The sequence below is a fragment of the Centroberyx gerrardi genome, chromosome 7, assembly GCF_048128805.1.
Source record: "Centroberyx gerrardi isolate f3 chromosome 7, fCenGer3.hap1.cur.20231027, whole genome shotgun sequence".
Classification (NCBI taxonomy): Eukaryota; Metazoa; Chordata; class Actinopteri; order Beryciformes; family Berycidae; genus Centroberyx; species Centroberyx gerrardi.
This window is the reverse complement of record NC_136003.1, coordinates 15,564,331-15,584,072: the sequence shown is the minus strand read 5'-3', so window position 1 is coordinate 15,584,072 and position 19,742 is coordinate 15,564,331. Positions and strand designations below refer to the sequence as shown.

At 40.7% G+C, this 19,742-nt stretch overlaps 2 protein-coding genes across 2 annotated transcripts; both read right to left on the bottom strand.

Annotated features, from left to right (window-relative positions):
• Positions 1-11,108: 11,108 nt before the first annotated feature.
• Positions 11,109-11,963, bottom strand: LOC139918679 (myeloid-associated differentiation marker homolog). The gene has a single exon (XM_071908101.1). The coding sequence runs from the start codon at positions 11,961-11,963 to the stop codon at positions 11,109-11,111; it is 855 nt and encodes a 284-aa protein (XP_071764202.1).
• A 2,622-nt stretch (positions 11,964-14,585) lies between these two features.
• LOC139918678 (myeloid-associated differentiation marker-like) lies at positions 14,586-16,222 on the bottom strand. Its single transcript, XM_071908100.2, has 2 exons — positions 15,956-16,222; positions 14,586-15,170 (listed from the first exon to the last, which is right to left on the bottom strand). The coding sequence occupies exons 1-2, from the start codon at positions 16,220-16,222 to the stop codon at positions 14,586-14,588; spliced, it is 852 nt and encodes a 283-aa protein (XP_071764201.1).
• Between the last annotated feature and the right edge of the window lie 3,520 nt (positions 16,223-19,742).

The window sequence follows — 19,742 nt, the reverse complement described above, 5'->3', positions numbered from 1 at the left end:
GGGGGGGGGGGGGGAGAGAAAGAAAGAAATAAGAGGATGTCTAAAGACCCTCTGACATGCTCTATGGCTGCAGCCGACCACGCTCTGTGAGCACTTGCTATTTTTTCCCACCGCATGTGTCTGGGAGTAAACATCATGAATCTCTCCTCCATCTCCACTCCTTCGCTACCATCTACTTCAGTTAGGTTGGGTGTTGGGGAAAACCTTGTTGACACAGAGCACCTGTGGACCAACCAGCATTTGAGGCCATTATGAGTTTTTAATCTCCGCGTCCCCCCTTCTGCATCAACACCCATGTAATATCCCTCCCACAGCTTTTATTAAATTTTGTAATGCAGATGGTTGCGCTCCAGGGAAAATAGCTGTCGAAGTGGAGCCAGCTAACGAGGAGTACTCACTTGCTCTCTGTTGTTTACTTTCAGCTGGAAATGGCAATTAAAAATTGAACCAGGCAGACAAGTTCATTGCCATTCAGTGTCATTGGGAGGCCTGAATGTTGGAATTCCAAGACAGAAAGAGTGAATTCATTGAATCATCATCATGAATTGCAGTCTTTAGCACTTTTTGAATTTGCATGCCGTTTCATAGCGGTCTGGACGCAAGCCTATTCACCGGCAGTTATTTCGGACAGATACTGTCCGACATACCTGATTGGATGGTTGATGTAGGCGGGACAAACCTATTTATGATGAGCGTTACAGAGCGTGGCAACAACTACCAAAATGGCAGTGCTGGCAAAGGAATTGGATGATAGCAAGCTAAGATTTAGCAATTCCGTCCTTAAAAAACATAATGGCATCGATGAATTAAAACAGGAACAATCAGCATGTTTAAAAGCTCGGAAGTGAATGCCGCTATTATTGTTGTTAGCTGAGGCGTTTCCAGATTACGTCAATCTGCTTTGCTGCTGTGATTGGTCAAAGATTTTGACAACTGACAACTAACACCAACCAATCGGTTGGGGGTTGAGTATGTCTGCTTGTTAAATAAAGTTTGTGTTTAGGAAAGGGCAGTAGGTATGTGTGAGAAGAAGGAACACAATATCAGGAACTGAGGGCAACAGCGGGAATTTCCAACGGTCTCCAAGGAAATGAGCAGTAATAACACGGCATAAGCGCCTTTGACCTTGCAACATCTAGAAGCAGGGAAAAAGTAAAGTGACACATTTGTCGCTCTTCTGTACTGTAATGCCAAAAAATTGCGAAAATTGTATTTTGATTGACTGACAACACTGTTCCAGTGCCTCGGGCAGGCAGTAATTAAGTGAGAGTGTCTACAGTACTACTTTTGTTTCCAAGGAGACAGAATCCTATTTATATGTTTCTGCCTTTTAACCTTTCTGTCCTTCATAAGCACTGACAACTAAAGTGAAACATCTAATGGATTCAAAATGGCAACTGCTGAGGAGGTGGGTGCTGAGGAACAAGAGCGGCTTGCTGTGCTCTTATCCCTTCTGCATGAGGCCGCTGGATGGCTAATGCACTCCACTGCTGAGAGGGTTGCGTGTGTGTATAGTTTTTTTTTTTTTTTACTTGGTTTGTTGGTTAGATCCTAAATTGATTTGAATAATTAACACACTTTTTGCTGTTGGGTTCAACAGCTCAACAGTAATTCTTTGATTTGGAACAGGTGCTTTTAATTTTGCCTGCACTCAGAGGCGGCTGGTGCCTTTGTCTCCGGGTGGAGCGCTGCTGCTGCCTAATGAAGCTTAGCGCAAGTTCAATCAGCAAGACTGCTTCATTCACAAATACAACGCCTCTAACTTTTCATTTACTACTTCCTGCCTAATCAGTTAAGGCTATGCCTCTTTGGTTGTACTTTTTTCCAAACATCCTTCTAGCCTTTCGTTAGTGCTAGTTATTATCCAGTCAGTTTAACTCTCAAGTAAGCAGCACCACTTTGGCTTGCATCGGTTTGCATCAGCTAAGCTTAAGCATTTGACAGAAGGTGAAGTAAGTTGACACCATTTGTAAAATATAGAGAAACATTAAAATGAAATGGGTTTTTTTTATTGCAGAGCTAATACATTCATCTAGAGCCATAACCAGCCACCACTGCTTACACTTAAAAAATAAAGCCTTTCTCCTCTGGATAGAAAAATCTCACAAAACTTATTGAATAGGCTTACATAATGCTATCAGGCTACACTTTCTTAGAAACTCTCTTATTACCCATCTGTTCCAGAACTATATTGTTCTTATTGAAGGTTTGTATTGGTAATAGCCCAAGTTTGTGTATTTTATAGGAATTAAGGCAATGTTTTCCTATAAAATAGATTTGTTTTTGTTTGTGGCAACCTGGTAAGCTTTTTCTTGTACAGTCCAGGTAAGTTAAATATCCCCTTTGGGTAGAGCCATGAACAATTACTATGTAAGAAATCTAATATAAACTTTCAGTACCTAAAATGATTATTGTATATTTATTGTACACTCTATTGAAGAGTTCTGGAGAGTTCTGAGGTGAAACTGACTCAAAAACTTCCGTTGAATTGTACTGTCTGTAGGCATTTGAGTGACTCCACATTAATAATTCTTTCTTCATTATGCTAAGAAATTTTAGTATTTCATATTCCTTCCAACAAAGACCTATTGTACTCGCCCTCAGGGGGCACGACCAAGGAGTTAATTAGGAAAGGCTGAAAGGCTACATTTTGTAACCAAAATAAAACCATTTGACAACCATAATTATAACTTGTCAGGACACTTGCGTTTTTTGTGTTAAGTTGATATTGGGTGGGCGAGACAATAATTTTCCAAAACGAGACATCTCATTAAGCGTTGACACTACATTTGGGTTCTTACAGAAGTGACAATGTCAGCCTGCATTTAACCCTGGTAACTCCCCTCCCAGCACTGCAGGGCTCGCACAAAGAACAAGCTGCTGGCAGGCGGAGCTCAGAATAACCACTTCAGTAGACAGGTGTGTGTATGTGGGAGAAAAGACGAGAGAGAGAGAGAGAGAGAGAGAGAGAGAGAGAGAGAGAGCGAGACAGAGGGACAGGGACAGAGACAGAGACACAGAGACGGAGACGGAGACAGATGGAGACAGGGGCTGACTAGGATTGATTACTTTTAAAGAAATAAATGGCTTAGCCCCAGCTTATATAATGGCGCTTTTATCTCCTTACAAAAACGTTCTTAGATCAGACAAAGTTCTTTGACTGTTCCCAAGTCTAGAGCAAAGTCAAAAGGTGATTGAACATTTGCAGTCAGGGCACCTAAACTTTGGAACAAGGTACCTGAGGAAATATGAGCAGCCAACTCTCTATCATCTCTATCTTTTAAGGTACAACTAAAAACAACAAATTTGTATAAACTTGCTTTTAATTGCTACTATTATGATTTTGCAATTTTGTTGATGTGTTTGTAGTCCAATATGGTCATTCTCTTTTTGTTGTTGCTTTTCTCTTTCTGTTATGTTTGTATCTGTACTTTGCCCTTCCATCCATCTCACTAAGGTCTCCATCAGATCCAAGCAGCCAAGGCACAAAGAACAAGCTGATGACTGACTTGCTTATTTAATAAGGAACAGAGCGGCATATGAATCTGTCCATCACCACACTATCCACATCGTGACCATATTACACATGACACTGACTGACATATGAGTCTGTCAAAGGTGCAGTGCACTAGGTGACAAGTTCAGTTTACCTGCATCATTCGTTCTTTCTGGTCTTTGTTGCTTAACCTTTTAACAAAACACAGTTGGGCTAGTCCTCCCCCAAAAAAGTAACAAAAAACGCTCATGTCTTGGTCCCATAAATGATGAATTGAAAAGATTTGTTCCAAAATGAGACAACCACAATTTGGTCCACTAATGTTATTGAAGGTAAAAGTATCATGTAAAATCACTGAAGCTATTAGATTTTGAAAGAGCTTTGTTTACAAAATGATATATTTTGGAAATACAAGAATTTCAGGTAACTGATTGTCTAAAAAATGACAAGAAATAATTGAATTTCTGCAAAGTGTTGACATAATTCTCCTTTTATTGACAGAAGCACAGCAGGAGAGAGAAGGCAGCCATGTGGCAGTAATAGGTCTGCATGAGCACATTGCCAATGTGACAAGGAAAAGATAAATCCAGAGGCACACACATACACTAAGTGACAAAATCATTAGCACCACCACCTGAAATAGACTGATCAGGTGAATCTGGGTGAAAGCTATGATCCCGTATTGATTTCATTGCAATGAATCCACTTTAATGAAGAAGGAGAGATGTAGATGACAGTTAAGAGACAGGTCAAAGGAGGATTTTAAGCCTTGAGATCATCAATTGTGAAAAAGGGGGTGCAGCTCACAACTGGGACAGTATATTATACTCTTTAGGTACAGTTCATGTATACTGTGTAGACACGCACAGAAGCATACATATATCAAATACGAGGTTTTATTGAGTGTGATTTTTTTTTCCTCACACATCTGAAGCGCTGCCAACTCCTTCGTGGTGATTCATCGTCACTCTGTCCTCCTCCAGCCCCAGGAGGGGTAGAGACTTTTTGATTGTGGCTCCATAAAATGAAAGGCAACTTAAAAGGAAATAATGACCGCAAAGAAGGAGACAGAGGAGGAGTGACTCATACACTTCCAACCACGGTTATCTGTTGTGCTCACCTCAGTGGATCACAGCGTGTGGTTGGACATGAATGTCTATTACAGAAAGACAGCTCAGGTCTCAGGGCCATGAGCATCATTATGCCAACTTGTGTTATTTTCTGTGTCAGTGTCTCATGTTCCATACGGAGGGATTAGCCCCACGCACATACGACTGCTCTATCATTTCCAGTCACATTGACCCCTCAAAGCATTTTGAGTTTAATACACTGTTGGAAAGAGGATAATTTAAGCTTTCTGGTGATATCAAAATTATCTTTGTACTCCAAAGATTGAGTGAGATGCACCCCTTGATGTCTTGACTGTTTCCAAACTATGTTTTTGAGAAAAAGGGCCTCAAAGTTTGAAGTCAATTCTGAGACATTTATTCAAATAAAGAAATCATTCACACACACAGGTTGAGATGCCTGACAACTACGTTTTCCCGCGGACGAAACAATAATTTTGATTAGACAATAAAGTGAACGATGGTCAACCTGTTACTATGCAGATGTTCATTCATAATTTTAAGGGACACATAGTAAGGGAGAGAGGGACGGGGAGAAGTGTTGCCAGGTTCTTAGCGACAAAACCCTCCCAGTGCCAATTAAACCACAGCCCGATGATCAATGAAACTAGTCCAAAATAACAAACCAATAACAAAACTCCACAATACAACCCTGACAAACTTAATAAACAGCGTTTTAAGTCCTACAGCATTTATAACATTTCCAAGTACATTAAAAACGGCAAACCTGGCAACATGAGGAATGCGAGCTTTGTTGACAAACTAAGCTAGTAGTTCTGCTTGTCACCCTACCTTTATGAGCTTCAAAACTATATTTAGCGTTTGAATTTCACAATAATCTTTACACAGAATGAAAGCCAAGGCTTTACTTTATTAAAATCTGATGAAACCCCAAAACAGCCAAAAATCGATCTTTTCTCATAAAATCACGTTTATCCACAAATGCGCCGTTGCGACTTCCGACTGAAAATGATAGAACGCGTATATGCACACAGATGCAGACAAATAGTTATGAAAAAAAAAAAACAGACTACAACAACTACAACAATTTATATTTGCATTCTGGTATTTAATAATAATAATCTAATTTCTCTAACTGTATTGTTTTAGGTTATCTTTGTGCATATTTGTGTGTAACATAGCACAGGTTGTCTGGTTACTTGGAGAAGGAAATAACCAATTCTAAATTATAGCCTATGTTAAGAACCTGGCCATATGGAAACAATATATGCAAACCTTTTACAATCCAGTGTCAGTTTACTTACTGAGTAGATTTGGATTTGGAAAATTTTTATTTTTTGCCTACCCCTGCAGATCGTATGTGGTATTTTGGCCTTAATTGAACTGAAAAGGAAATAACGAATTATAAAGGATATGATAAACTCTCGGTAATTCCAAGGGAACAAGCAAAGCTAGGTTTCAATAAAATTAGAAGATATTTCTTAGTGTTTTGATGAAACATGCAGGGGTGATTGTCCCATGGGCTGCCTGCATCATCTTTGAAAGGATAACATGTTTATTTCATTTGTAACAGGAGTCAGGCACTCTTGGTAATGATGAGAATTCCCTTATAATTTTAACCACGCACAACATTGGTTAATGTTTGTTGCTCCTAACCAAAATTAAATAAAATATAGCGGCGATTGCGGGGTCCAAGCATAATTTGATAAGACAGACAGATAGACAAAACATTACAGAAGGTAGAAAGACACACACAAAAACTGACATGTTGTGAAGATTGAACACACAGTCTAACAGCGGCTTTTGTGTTGGCCCGTGACTTCTGTCAAGTTAATCTTTTCATTGCAACCACATTGCTGGAGTTGTTCACAACGGCCAAACTTTCTATTATTTGTCCTTGATGACTAACGGCTTTGGAAAAGAGAAGTCTGGATTTGATCCCACAACCTTCCACATGAAAGGCTGATGCTTTACCTACTGAGCCAAACGCCTGTTATAGGTTTAGTGAGAAGAAACTAAACAGAGAAGTAGTGTGATACTGCAGCCTATGATTGACAAACTGACAGTGCTAATCACTTTATAGAACATTGTAGTACTCTCCATTAACAAATAAAAGAATACTAAGTCACACGGGCCAGAAAACTGCTGCTACACTGATCTCTATGGGTTGAAACGTCTGGCCACACCCCAATCAGTGACGACATTCAGGTATTTTGCCATTGACAGATGATGTCAAACACCTGCTTTGAGTTTTTTGCACTGTGTGATTTAGTGTTGATGTACTTTTCATGAAACTTCAAAATGGTCAAAGTCCATGAGGGACTTGCACTCACAACCTCGCGGTCCAAAGACCTGAACTTTACCACTCTGCCAACTTCCACTTTGGTGTGTGCCACAATGGGGAAACAAAACAAAGGGACAAGTGATAGGTCACAGGCGCTAGTCCAAACCATATTGAAAGCCTCAGAAAGAATATTATAACTGTACTAGCGTGCCACATTAATCAATTTACACATGGCTTTACAGACATCATCTTGAGAGTCCAGACGTCATTTGTATTTAGTTTGATGAAGATTGATCAAACTATCTTGAACATATCACATTGTCAATTTATCAAACTATTTGCAGCTGCACATTTCCATCTACTGTACGCTCAGTTTTCAAGACATCATTATAATTTTTGGGCTGTTTACTAATTAAGATATGACAATTTCAAAAATCATGTTGTTTTTTTCCTGTAATGTATGGTTTAGGAGGACAACGCTGTGGGATCACAGTCAGTTTTTGCTATGAACAGAGGGGGGCGACATCAGAATCGGGGGTAGATACCAGCGTACAAAAGATTTATCTCACTTCAGCCGACATGTCCTGAAAATTTCAGCTCTCTAGGACATACGGCTGATTTTTAATGAATTTTTGAAGTTGTGACTTTAATACCAATGAAGATTTGGTTATTATGCAATAAGCCACGCCTACCTTCATCAATAATGACCAAATTTCAAGGATCGACTTGGACATCATCCTAGAACGTGTAAAAATTTTCATAAAAATCTATGCAGTCAATTATGAGATATGAACTTTTTGCATTTGTAGCACCCACTAGTAGTACAGCTCAAAATGCTTTTGGGGGTGTGTTCATACAACACTTCTCAACATGTGTTTAAAATTTTGGCTTGATTAGATGAATGGTTAATGAGTTATGGCCAATTTAGTGTTATGGCATGTTTTGTTAAAAGTTTATTGGTTGATAAAAGCCAAACCATTTGACCTATCAATAACCTTTATACAACTTTGAAAGAGGACGGCCCCAAGATTCTCCACACCAAGTTTCATGTGAATTGGATGAATGGCCTAGGAGGAGTTGCGAAAAAAGTGTTTCTTAAATAATTCAAAATGGCGGACAATGCAATATAGTTTACATTGAAAGTGATATATGGGTTGGACTCGGCACATTCCAAAGAATCTAGAGAAGAAGAATTTTCAGTCTACGACACATGGTTCAGAAGTTATTGGCCAAAATGTATGCTATAGCGGCTATAGAAGTTATAGGCCAAAATGCTTGTTATAGCGCCACCATCTGGCCAATGTGCATGGGCTGCCTTGCCTGAGTAGTGGTGGGCCATAGGAGCCCACCTGCCAAATATGGTTGCTGTAGGACTTACGGTTTCTGAGCTGCAGATACTTTTACCGGAGAAAAAGAAAGAAAGAAAGAAAGAAAGACAGAAAGAACGAAAGAAGAATAATTCCAGCAAATACAATAGAGTTCCAGCACTACGTGCTTGGACCCCTAATTATCTCAGAAATACATGCAGGAGTTATTCAGAATAACAGTTTCACCTGTCTACCAACATGCTAATATTTCTGTTGCCGAAAAGCATTCTTGTTCCTTTGTATAAAACAGTTTTGCATTACTTTTCAATATACTGTATATTAATAGCAACACAACTTATGTTATTAACATATAATTGTCTTGAAAAGTAACATGTGTAACAGCGTGTGTTGCCCCAAGACTCAAGAATGTAATAACACATACGTTTTAAGGGTGCAGGCAGGCAGTAGTTAATTAATTGTTGCCACTGCAACCATTTAAACACATTTAACCTAAAAAAATATTCTAGCTGGCTAGAGTCCTGCGCTGATGTACTGTATGCAGTGTGCAGCTGCCAGTCCAAAATGGAGGAAAAATTGACTGTGTGTGTCGTGGATTTCCCCAAGCTTTATAAGAATTCCATAAAGGCTTACAGAGACCACACCAAAAAGCATTTGCATGGCGAAATGTCAGCCTTCAGATGGAACTACCAGGTTTGTTACAAAAATGTTATTTGCGTGGGTATAGGCAGAGATGTAGCTACTGCTAGCATTTAGCAGAAGATAGATATAGTTCCTTGTTAGCAAGCTAATACAGTGCCACTGAGGGTGCTGGTGTGGTTAAACATGCGTTGTAAAGTGGCGCGCATAGCACAAGAGCCTTGTTTTTGCACCATAATGTGAACGTCCCTTAACGTGGCATACAAGAGCTTTCAGTGGTACCATTGTTTACCATTAATTATCATTATTTATTTAGTTTGTTCAAGGTTGTAATCTACACAATGACAAAAACACTTTCGTCCCTGCACTCCTATCAGGTAATGATTGACACAGTGTGCCCACAGCTTTCACATCAGTCTCTGTTCACTCAGATAATGGAATGGGAGGAGCTAAATGCCATGCACCTCCATTTGGAGGTGGTGAGTCATTCATTCGATTAGCATACCTCTCTGTATGCACGTCTTCTTATTTGTTACTTTTTATTGTTAGATATCCTGTTTATGTATGCACTAAAGTCTTTTCTTGTTTTTTGAACAAACTCTTTAATGTGGCACAGGAAAGCACAATAAATGTGCTAATTTCAGAACTTCAGCAACAATGTTTCTTAAGATGATGAAGATATGCCCAGACACTGTAGCTTTGGCAGTTAAAAACATGTAAAAAGTGACACACAACTTTGTACATATCACCAAATTTTCATTTTTTCATATGTATTGTAGCTATCCTCTTTATGCTGCACACCCGATTTTCTTTATCATAGTTTGCATGCTACTCTTTCCATGTACTGCATGGTTTACTTTCTAACTACACATTTTTTTTTTTAGTACCCAGCAGCGGATAACACAGGGAAGTATAACTATTACCCATTTCCTCCTGTTTTTGTGCCTTTAACCTGCCTTATCCACATCAAAGCACACTCTGCTGTCTGCCATCTGCTGCCGTGTCTGACAGGATAGACTTAAATCAGGAATGTACCTCGTCTTCACAAAACTCTCTTCATTATTTTGTATCCTCTGTCTGTCTGAAAGACTGACATGAGAAGAAAAGTTCCACGCTTGAGTTGCCTTTCCTGACCTGAGTTCACTTAAACGCCACTCACACAGATTGGTGTACCAAGTGGCACAATAGCTGTAGGATTAGCAGCAAGGATTGAGTGACGTCTTTTTAAGATCCAATAAATACATTGGTTAAAAAAAATAAGAATTGAGTGACGTTATGTTTTCTAGCTTTCCATCACTGCCCCGTGCTTTTGAGGTCAACTGACACCAGCAACCAGATAACTGAGGAAGAAAAGGAGAAGCTTAATGAGAAATAAGAAAGAGAACACCTTGCAACAAATCCACCTCAATATACTGCAGCTTCCTGTTAACAGATTCTCTCACTTTTCCCACAAGTCCCCTGCATAATCTCTCACCCTCTCTCTCTTCTCGCTGTCTCTACTTCTATCTCATTATTCTCTCTATGCTCTATCCTTCCTCTCTCTTATTGGTGATCCTCTCAGTATTTTTTATTGGTCACTCTATTTGTCTATGTTCCTATCTGTAGATACAGTAATGCACTATACACACAGTAAACCTTTCTCTGTTGTCACTGCCCTATACTGTAGAAATTAATTAGAAAAAAAGAATTAGATAGTGTTTCCCTCCTTCCAGGATTGATTAACAAGTTGAGTGGCTGTTACAAGTGAAAGGATGAGAAGCATGAATGTCACAACATGTGTAAATTCCCTTGTGACATAACCTGACCATCATTCAGTCCTGATCTTATTTAACACATATTACCGACAGGATATATGCTGTATTAAACCCCAAAGTAAAAGCTCAATAATATTGCCTACACTGTATTTGAACACTATAGGTGTATCCGGATCCAAAGTTCTACCAGGCCATTTATTTATTTATATGACAGTGATACCACTGTATTAATCATTAACTAACTCTAGTTCTTTCTGCATACTGTATTGGGCACCCAGCAGTCCACTTCTTGTAATTCCTCCTCTGTGACTAGACTTGATGTACAGCATCATACGAATATACACTGAAGTGTCAACAAAATTTGTCTAATTAAAAAAAAAATTGCTCCAAGTTTACAAAATAGCCCCGGGCCCAGTGGAAAACAGAAGCCCTTATCCAAAAAGAGTCCATTCACAATGTTTTGAATCCAAGACACTCATTGTTCTCAATTCTTGTTAGTTTGAGAGTTGATAAGGAGCAGCATCAGTGGTCTGTGGTGAAGAACACCAGGCGTATAGAGTAGACGGTGTCCAAGGTGTAAACAATGAAGTTGACAATGGTCATAAAGGTGACCACCACCAATTTATCCCAGGCGCAGTGGTGGCCACAGTCACTGGGCCTGCTTTTGTTCTGGAAGCTGTAGAGCGGCCAGATCACCATGGCCGTCATGTACATCACTGCTGCCACAAGGTTATAGATGGTCACCAGCTTGTCGAAGGCGAATGGGAAAAACGAGATTAGCTGCCCTAAGGTGAGCAGGATAATGAGGACGCCGAAGATGAAGCACAAGGAATACACGGCCACGCACCACTGGAGTCCTGGGAAACCGGAGTACTGGCCTGGTTCCAGGGAGGTGAAGATAAGGCAGGCCAGGAAAGTCTCCAGCATCTTCATTAGACCGGGTGCTGTGGAGAGGAACCCTCCGTTCTGCCCGCTGGGCCGAAGGCGGGTCAGGGCCACTTCGCCAGCATACGCACCGAAACAGAGCCAGGACACTACGGTGGCGCCGATCTGGTGGTAGCAGGTCTTGCAGGTGAAAAAGGTGGGATAGATGATGGAGACGGCCAGGCACATGAGGGTGGCCAGCATAGCAAAGGCGGTGGTGAAGTCATCCCAGGAGAGAGGTACCTTGGTGCTGAGAGTGGTGAACTCCAGGATGAGGATGAGGAGGGTGAAGAAGCAGCAGAAGCACCAGGTGAACATGCACCAAGCCCAGTAAGAAGATGGTACATATCCCACTGTTGCCACCAGGCTGAAAGACAGACAAGTGAGGATGGCTGCCATAAGGCGCATGATGCCCACAGGCTGGGTGAGTGACCGCACCTCCACATTCATCATGGCTCAATTAGATTAGTATCGAACAAAGTCAGACTCGCTGACCTCAATAAATCTCTCCGCCAGAGGCTTTGGACACTTTTTCCTTCAGTGTCTTTGTCTATTTAAATTTCTACACAGTCCTCTCCTGAAACTTTTCTGCAGTGTCACTTTCCTCCTTTGTATCACCTTCTCTCCTCTGCGCTACTCCCTCATCCTCTTCTTCTCTTCTTGTGCATGCCTCAGCACAGCACGGCTTTTTAAGACACTGTCACTGTCCCTGTGGTTTTCAATCCAGCTCCTGTTGAAGAATCCCATGTAGACTAGAGACTAAACAGGTGTGTTCTTCAAGTGAGACTCCTGTGTGATGGCACATATTCAAACAGAGCATCCTGCATGTCTCTGTGGGCTTATCTGTGTTGTTTATGATCACCATTTCAAGCCTCTGATTGGATACTGGTTGGGTCTTATCATGCTCACCTCACCACACGCACACTGGACTCTGGTCCTCAGCGCAAGCCCAGTTCAGATGCTAATCTCCATCCAATCGACGGGGTGTAGGTCCCCTCCCAAGGAAAACTACTCTTATCCTATCCTTGCGTTTAGTTGATTCATTGTTTCTGGGTTGGGCAAAGAAAAAGGGGGAGTTTGGAGGAGGGATAGCTGTGAGGGAATTTATGGAAGGTATGGCTTATTCTGTTTCGACCGATAAAGAAAGTAAGGACAGGTATTGATAAAAGTTTATATGGTGAGCATAGAGCAACTTTTTAGATCTGATTTAAGCAAACTAGGCCTACATTAATAATCAGAAAACAGTACTGACAGTACTGTGCTGCTATTATATGTCACTATATCCAAGTTTGCATTCTATACCTATGTGACCTCATAACCTAATGTTAAAAGTTGATTACGATCACAAGCACTGACCCTTAAAGTGGATACTGAATTTGGCTTGGTTTCTCATTGAGTCTCCATGATTTGTCGGTCATTCTACATTCTCTTTTTCTCTCTCTCTCTTTCATTTCTTTCCTTCTCTCTCTTTCCTCTTTCTCTCTGATATGTGCTCACATGTTTGTTATAAGATCCACTCCTGAGTTCCTTTCATTTTCATTTTGAACAGAGCAATAACCCCTGGTCAAAGGTTATGTATGTCCAATGCGGGGGCATGGATGACAATGATATCATTAAGATAAGCGGATCATGTTTTTATCCTGAATACTTTCTAGAAAAACAGTTGATTCGTTTTTTTTAAATATTATTAGAGTCACTGCACAAGTCAACACCTTTGCTATCTACTGTTAAGTGGCAAGCATGATGTAAGGTGTTCAAATGGTCAAATGTTGTGGAAATAATGTCAAACTGATATGACAGTGTGGTTTATTCAGTGTTGTGAGGGAAGTGTAGAATGAGAAAAGTCTAAAATAAGGGTATTATTGCCATCACAACACTTACCATGTTAGATAAGCAAAGCTAGGAGGCCAAGCGGTTTGGCGTTGGGGGAAACAATGCTGTTCAAAGGAAATTAGGGCATACAAAAAACATGGAATACTTGTGCAATACTGTAACACTTGTGGATGCCATCTGATTCCAACTCCTGGGATTTTCAAAGATAAAATGTATTATCCTCCTTCCATCATTACATGTGGAAACAGAGGGTTAGGTGAAGTGTATCAGTAGGTGGAGAGTATGGGCTGGAAGTAAGGGAAGGGAACTAAGGAAAAACATTTCTACATGACAAACACATCTCTCTCCCTCTCTCTCTCTCTCTCTCTCTCTCTCTCTCTCTCTCTCACTGTCTCTGTCTCTCTCTCTCTCTCTCTCTCTCTCACTGTCTCTGTCTCTCTCTGTCTCTCTCTCTCTCTCTCTCTCTCTCACTGTCTCTGATTCCCTCTATATACTGTAAAGAGAGATGGAGAAATGGGAGTAGGGCTGTGGGCTGGAAGCCTATAACTCCCATGCATTCCATCCTAAAGGGTATGCACACTCAGACACACCTTAGCAAACACCCCGGGAGAAGGAGAGGGTTGTACCAACTGTGTGCTGTTCAACCATTAAACCCATTATTGTCATTATTTTAAACTGTCACAGAGGTGCTGGGATAAACAATGTGAACACGCATGGCAGTATAACCATGCAAAAAGTCAAACACTTCATTTCTATTCCATTTTATTGATATATCACACGCTGAAATAGTTTTACATACGCACAGACTGACTTTGATTGCTGTCAGTCTCATGTCAGTCTTGTATCAAAATAACTAAAAAGTACAATGATGAAGGGAGAGAGAGAGAAACAGGGGAGAGAGACAACTTGGAGAGACTGGGACCACAACTCTTGGTGTAGGTTCAGATTAAAAGTGTTAGACACGGCCATCATTGTTTCATGTCTTCAGAGAAGGCATGACAGACAGAAATTACCCCTATTCAGATGAAATCAGCAACAAACTAGTGCAGTGTAAAAGACTACTGCATGGCCACAAACGTATCGATGGGATTATCATGACAACATTGATAAAAATATGTTGAACAAAATTGCACAAGGAATACCATAGTCCTTTACATAATATTCTCCCATTCACAGTCAGTCTTTGATTTCAAGCGCACTTCGAAGCTTGCTGAGACATGAAAGATCAGGCAAATTTGTGGCCTATGTTCTGCTGATGAAGAAGACCAACCTTACAGAATAAACCGTATCCACAATGTAAGCAATGAGATTGAAGCAGGTCATGAAAGAGATCACCACTAAATTATCCCATTGACAAATGGGAGAACAGTGGTTCGGCCTTGGATTGTTCTGGAAGCTATAAATTGGCCAGATGACCACCGCTGTCATGTACATCAGCACAGCCAACACATTGCAGCATGTCAGAACTTTGTCAAACGGTGCGGGGAAGAGAGCCAACAGGCGGCCGATGGTGAAGGTGATGACGAGGAGGGCAAAGATGAAGCACATGGAGTAGACGGCAACACACCAGTTGAGCCCTGGGAACTTGGAGTATTGGCTGTGGTCCAAGCATGTGAAGATGATGCAGGCCACGAAGGCCTCCAGGACCTTGAGGAGGCCCGGGACCGTGGTCAGGAAGCCGCTGATCTCGCCGGGTTTGGCGCGGGTCAGCCCGACCTCGGTGGCGTACAGGATGAAGGCCAGACAGGACGTAACAGTGGCGCCAATCGGCTTGCCGCACGAAGAGCAGGTGAAGAAGGTGGGATATATGATGGATGCTGCCAGCACCTGTTTGAAAGGAAGGTCAAACATTTTTGCAAAATGATCCCTTCTTAGTCAATGTAGCTCAAGACACAACCTGGCTGAGTACAAGGGAATATCACAATGCAGTCATTTCACTATTTCAGACACTATTAGTACTAAGAGTACTAAGTGAGCAAAGTGTGCACATTTTTGATCAGTACTTTATGGCTAAACATCAAACTTTAATCCAATCAAAGGTATGATTGTCATTATATTTGGATAGTTAAGAATCATAGCTATGAAAAACATCATTCACATGCCCAGTTAAAGCCCCAAGGTGGGATTTTTGAGCGTGTTAAGTATGCTAAAGTTAGTGGCTGTTGAAGATCTGTATTTATAGATGGAAAATAAGGTTTTCACAGCTTTGTCAACCCATTGTGACTCAAAGTGCTAAAGGACAATATGAATCTAAACAAACCATTTTACAGCTTCAAAAAATGAAAGACATTAAAGAAAATCTTCAACCAGGACATACTGTCATTTCATGTAAAAACAACAAAATTATGTGGTATCTCACAATTCAATATTGTTCATCAAAGTTCACATCCTAGTTTATAGTATGTGCACAGTTGTTTTGGTTGGTTGTAGCCTCAAGCCTTAATCTTCCACAGAACAGTCATATCATTATTCGCACTGACCTCTGCTCAGCAACAGTGGCCGATCTCAAAGCAGATAGTCACTAATCTGTTTCACCAACAACCTCTGATAAGTTTGCTCTTGCAATATCTGTAGCCAGCGACCACTAACAATTGAGTTGTAAATGCACGCACCATGAGAGTAGCCAGCATGGCAAAAGCGGTGGTGAAGTCATCCCAGGCGATCGGCACCTTTGTGTTGAGATGAGTGAATTCCAGGAAGAGTATGAGGAGGGTGAGACAGAAGCAGAAGCACCAGGTGAACATGCACCACGTCCAGAAGGAGTTGGTGCTGTGGCCCACCGATGCCACCAGGCTGAAGGAGATACAGGTGAGGACCACCTCCATCATCCGCACAATGCCCACAGGCACTGTCAGTGTCCCAAAGTCCAGCGTAACCATGGCTTGTCCAAAGCTTCAACCTCAGGCCCCTTATTCAAATATTGTCTCACCTCTGCAACAACTTCTTGTCTCCTCGATCTTCGTTAATAGCTCACTTATTCTTAAATTTTTTCCTTTTTTTTAAGTTCTTTGAGCAGCTCTTTGGTTTTTGTCAGTCTTTGAAGCTCTCTGGTTGCGGTCTGATCTCTTCTCAGTCGCTCCTCCTAGGTCGAACCTCTAGCCGCTCCCTTTGCCACCCTATCAGTCCCTCTTCCTCATTTGGCCATGGGATGTTTGTGTTGGGGGGGGCTGTCTGTTGTTCACTTCCATTTGCTTATCAGTTGTATGCATGAGGCTTGGTCAATAAAAAAATTATGATATGATACACAGCGGTTGTGTATAACAGGAAATGCATCGTATGACACACTGAGTACACAAGGCTGTGGCTTCTCACTTGGTCCTGTTGCTCATCTATGGTGTTTGCTAACTGCTGACTACCTGGACCTAGCGGCCGGCCCACCCATCAATACATTTATCAGATATAACATACAGGTCAAATCTGTCAATGTGTTACATGAGGGATAAGAAGTATTGGGCCTTGGGACAGGCACGAAGGTAGAGAAAAGTGAGAGACATAGGAAAGGGAAAAGGAAGGAAAGAAGGAAGGATGTTTTTTTTTTTCATGACCATTAATTTGAATGTTGGGAGATCATAACCTCTATATAATATCTGGTGTTCAATGGACAAAGAATGCAGAGGTAAGACACTGGCAAAGAAACAAGATCCAGGATTTTAGGATATAGGCTTTGGTATTAGGACTTGGAGTAATCCACTAAGTGCTATAAATTGCTGTTCTAAATTAGAGCCAGACTTGTACTGCCAACTGCAACAGCCAGGCTTTACTGGCTTGAAGACAAGGGAGTGAGGGAGACACACATACACACACATACACACACCTATACACACACACACACACACACACACACACACACACACACACGCAGCTCCAAACTCTAAAAGTTAATCTTACTTGCACAGCACAAGCTTTCTTCTTTATCCCTTAACTTTGAAAGTATTCAACTTCAAACAAATTCAAGCATGAAATCTGCGCTGGGAGTTCAGCATCAGGCTCTTATTTTGGACAGAATAATCGGCTTGTGTCAAAATCTGCACCTAGAGACATCTAGATGAAACAAGTCCTATAGGCCCATTTAATTACCTACAAGGGTGTTGAATTTATCAAAACTTTGAAGAAACACAAAGTCTGACTTTTTGAACTGAATTTTGAACACCCTCTCATAAACTCCCCGCAAAAATAAGTTTAAGCAAAGGAAATGTCTCCATGCAAAAGCAATTCTCCTTGATTTTCTGTCCACTTGCGTGCCTGTGTGCATTTGTATGTGCTGAGACCGTGTTGGTATGACACAATGATATAGATAGATAGATTGATAGATACATACATACATACATACATAGACAGACAGACAGACAGACAGACAGACAGACAGACAAGCAAATTAATAAATTAATAGAGAACTGGCTGTGTGCAAACAATGGCTAAAAAGGTTTTTGACCAAGAGGAGAATCTATGATTCTCGTCTGCCTTGGGCAGTGAGATCTGTAAATTAAAGAAAAACATATGGGTTCACTCACAATGTGCATCTAAAAGTGGGAGTATTTGTTGTGTTTGTTGTGTTCTTTTATCTTTCTATTTTCCTTGATTAGATTCTTTTAATGCAATATATGAATTTTATCTTTTTCACGTTGTCTCGATGCTTTTAATGTTTTATGTAAAGCACTTTGAATTGCATTGTTGCTGAAATGTGCTATATAAATAAACTTGCCTTGCCTTGCCTAAATATACCGGGTGTTTCAAAAGTAGGTATACATTTTCATATACATTATTAATACTCACTGTATTAGTACTTTTTCCTGTTTCCAGGTACGCTTATTATTTACACTATTGAAATGACTATTGAATGTTGAATTAATTTGTTAAAACGAATAAGCTGAGACATACTGTATTACAACTTGGCTATAAAAAGAGAGATACATGAAAAAGACTGTTGTGGTGTGAGCATAGGTCATTTCAATAACATGGTAATTTAAAGTGAATAGTCTGATAAGGTAGATTTGTTTCCAAATTCAGGTTGCTGTGACGTCAGAAGAGTCAGCTTAGTTAACCTGAACAAACAGCTGTTATCTAGCCAGTAGGCCAATTTAGGTTAAGATGCAACGACTAGCCATTACTAACGCTACCTTCTACCAGATACATTAGCTAGTGCGCAAACTGCAGTGATGGTTAGCTGACCAGATGATTAACTAGCTAAGCTGACAACTTTTCTAAACACAAAATCGATCAGATGTAGATGTGACAAAATTAGTTCCCAGTCAAAAACAGCTCAGAAATTGACCATGTCTATTCAGTTCTGTTGAGATAGCCAAGCTGTATGTTTACCAATGTAATCAGCTGTTCACAGCCACTGCTGCCCAAGAGCTGAGGACCTCCAATATGGCCGCCAGAGGGTGCATTAACTCACCTGAACCTCACCACAGTCACCATCACCTCCAGTTCACAAATACTCCATTCAAAACACCCACTTCCATAAAGAGTAGCTACACAACATCAAACTGAGTCAGCAGTTATGTCTCCCCTATTCATCTTCGTCCTTGTTGGTTCCTGTACTGCTCAGGCCATCTGTGTTCAGTGTGGTGTAAAGCAGGTATATTGGCTAGAACAAAGCCTTGCTGTTAGATTTTACCCAGCAGGGCTTTACCGCCTCAGAGGATGGAGTTTCAAAAAATAATGTAGAGCAGCAACTCTTTCAAATGTAATGCATTCTTCTAATTCATATTCTTATAATCAATTTTGTTTCAGACAATGCATTCCAAAAGGTGTTTACTGAATTTCCTGAACCTTTTAAGTTGAAAAAGTAGCTGTCTCAGCCAAAATGGGATTGGAGTGCTCCAACAGCGCCTTTGAGAAAAAAATCTATGCAGTGGAATTTCCCCCCCAGTCATCTAGAGCTTTCTGTGACAGCAGAATTGGGGCTAATCAAGGTCAAAATCATCAAATATCCAGTCTTGGGTTGAGAGAATAGGTTGGAAAGTAATTAAGGCTCCAGGAGCACTTTTGGATTTGGCAGCTTCTGGGAGTCTGCATATGGGATTCTCTGCTCTCTTCCGCCCCCTGTGGATCACAGTATATAACTGCACCGCTTAGGGAAAAAGGTGGTTACCCACACCTGAACACCTGCTCAAAGGAATCCACACACCTTTTCAAAGTGTTTATGTAAAAAATAGCTCATGTGAAACTAAATGGCAGAGAAAATAGCTGACCCCAGAAGCCACATTTGGATGCGTCAATTCATAAAACTGCCTTCTCTTTGCTAACAACTGTTGCAAACCAATTTGTTGTGTGTCCAAGCTATTGAAAAAAAAAAAAAAAAAATGTTTTTTTTTGTTATCATCAGCTTCTACAGATTTTATAGATTTCAACAGAGTGAAATTTATCGCACTGTGGATGACATTATTGAACATT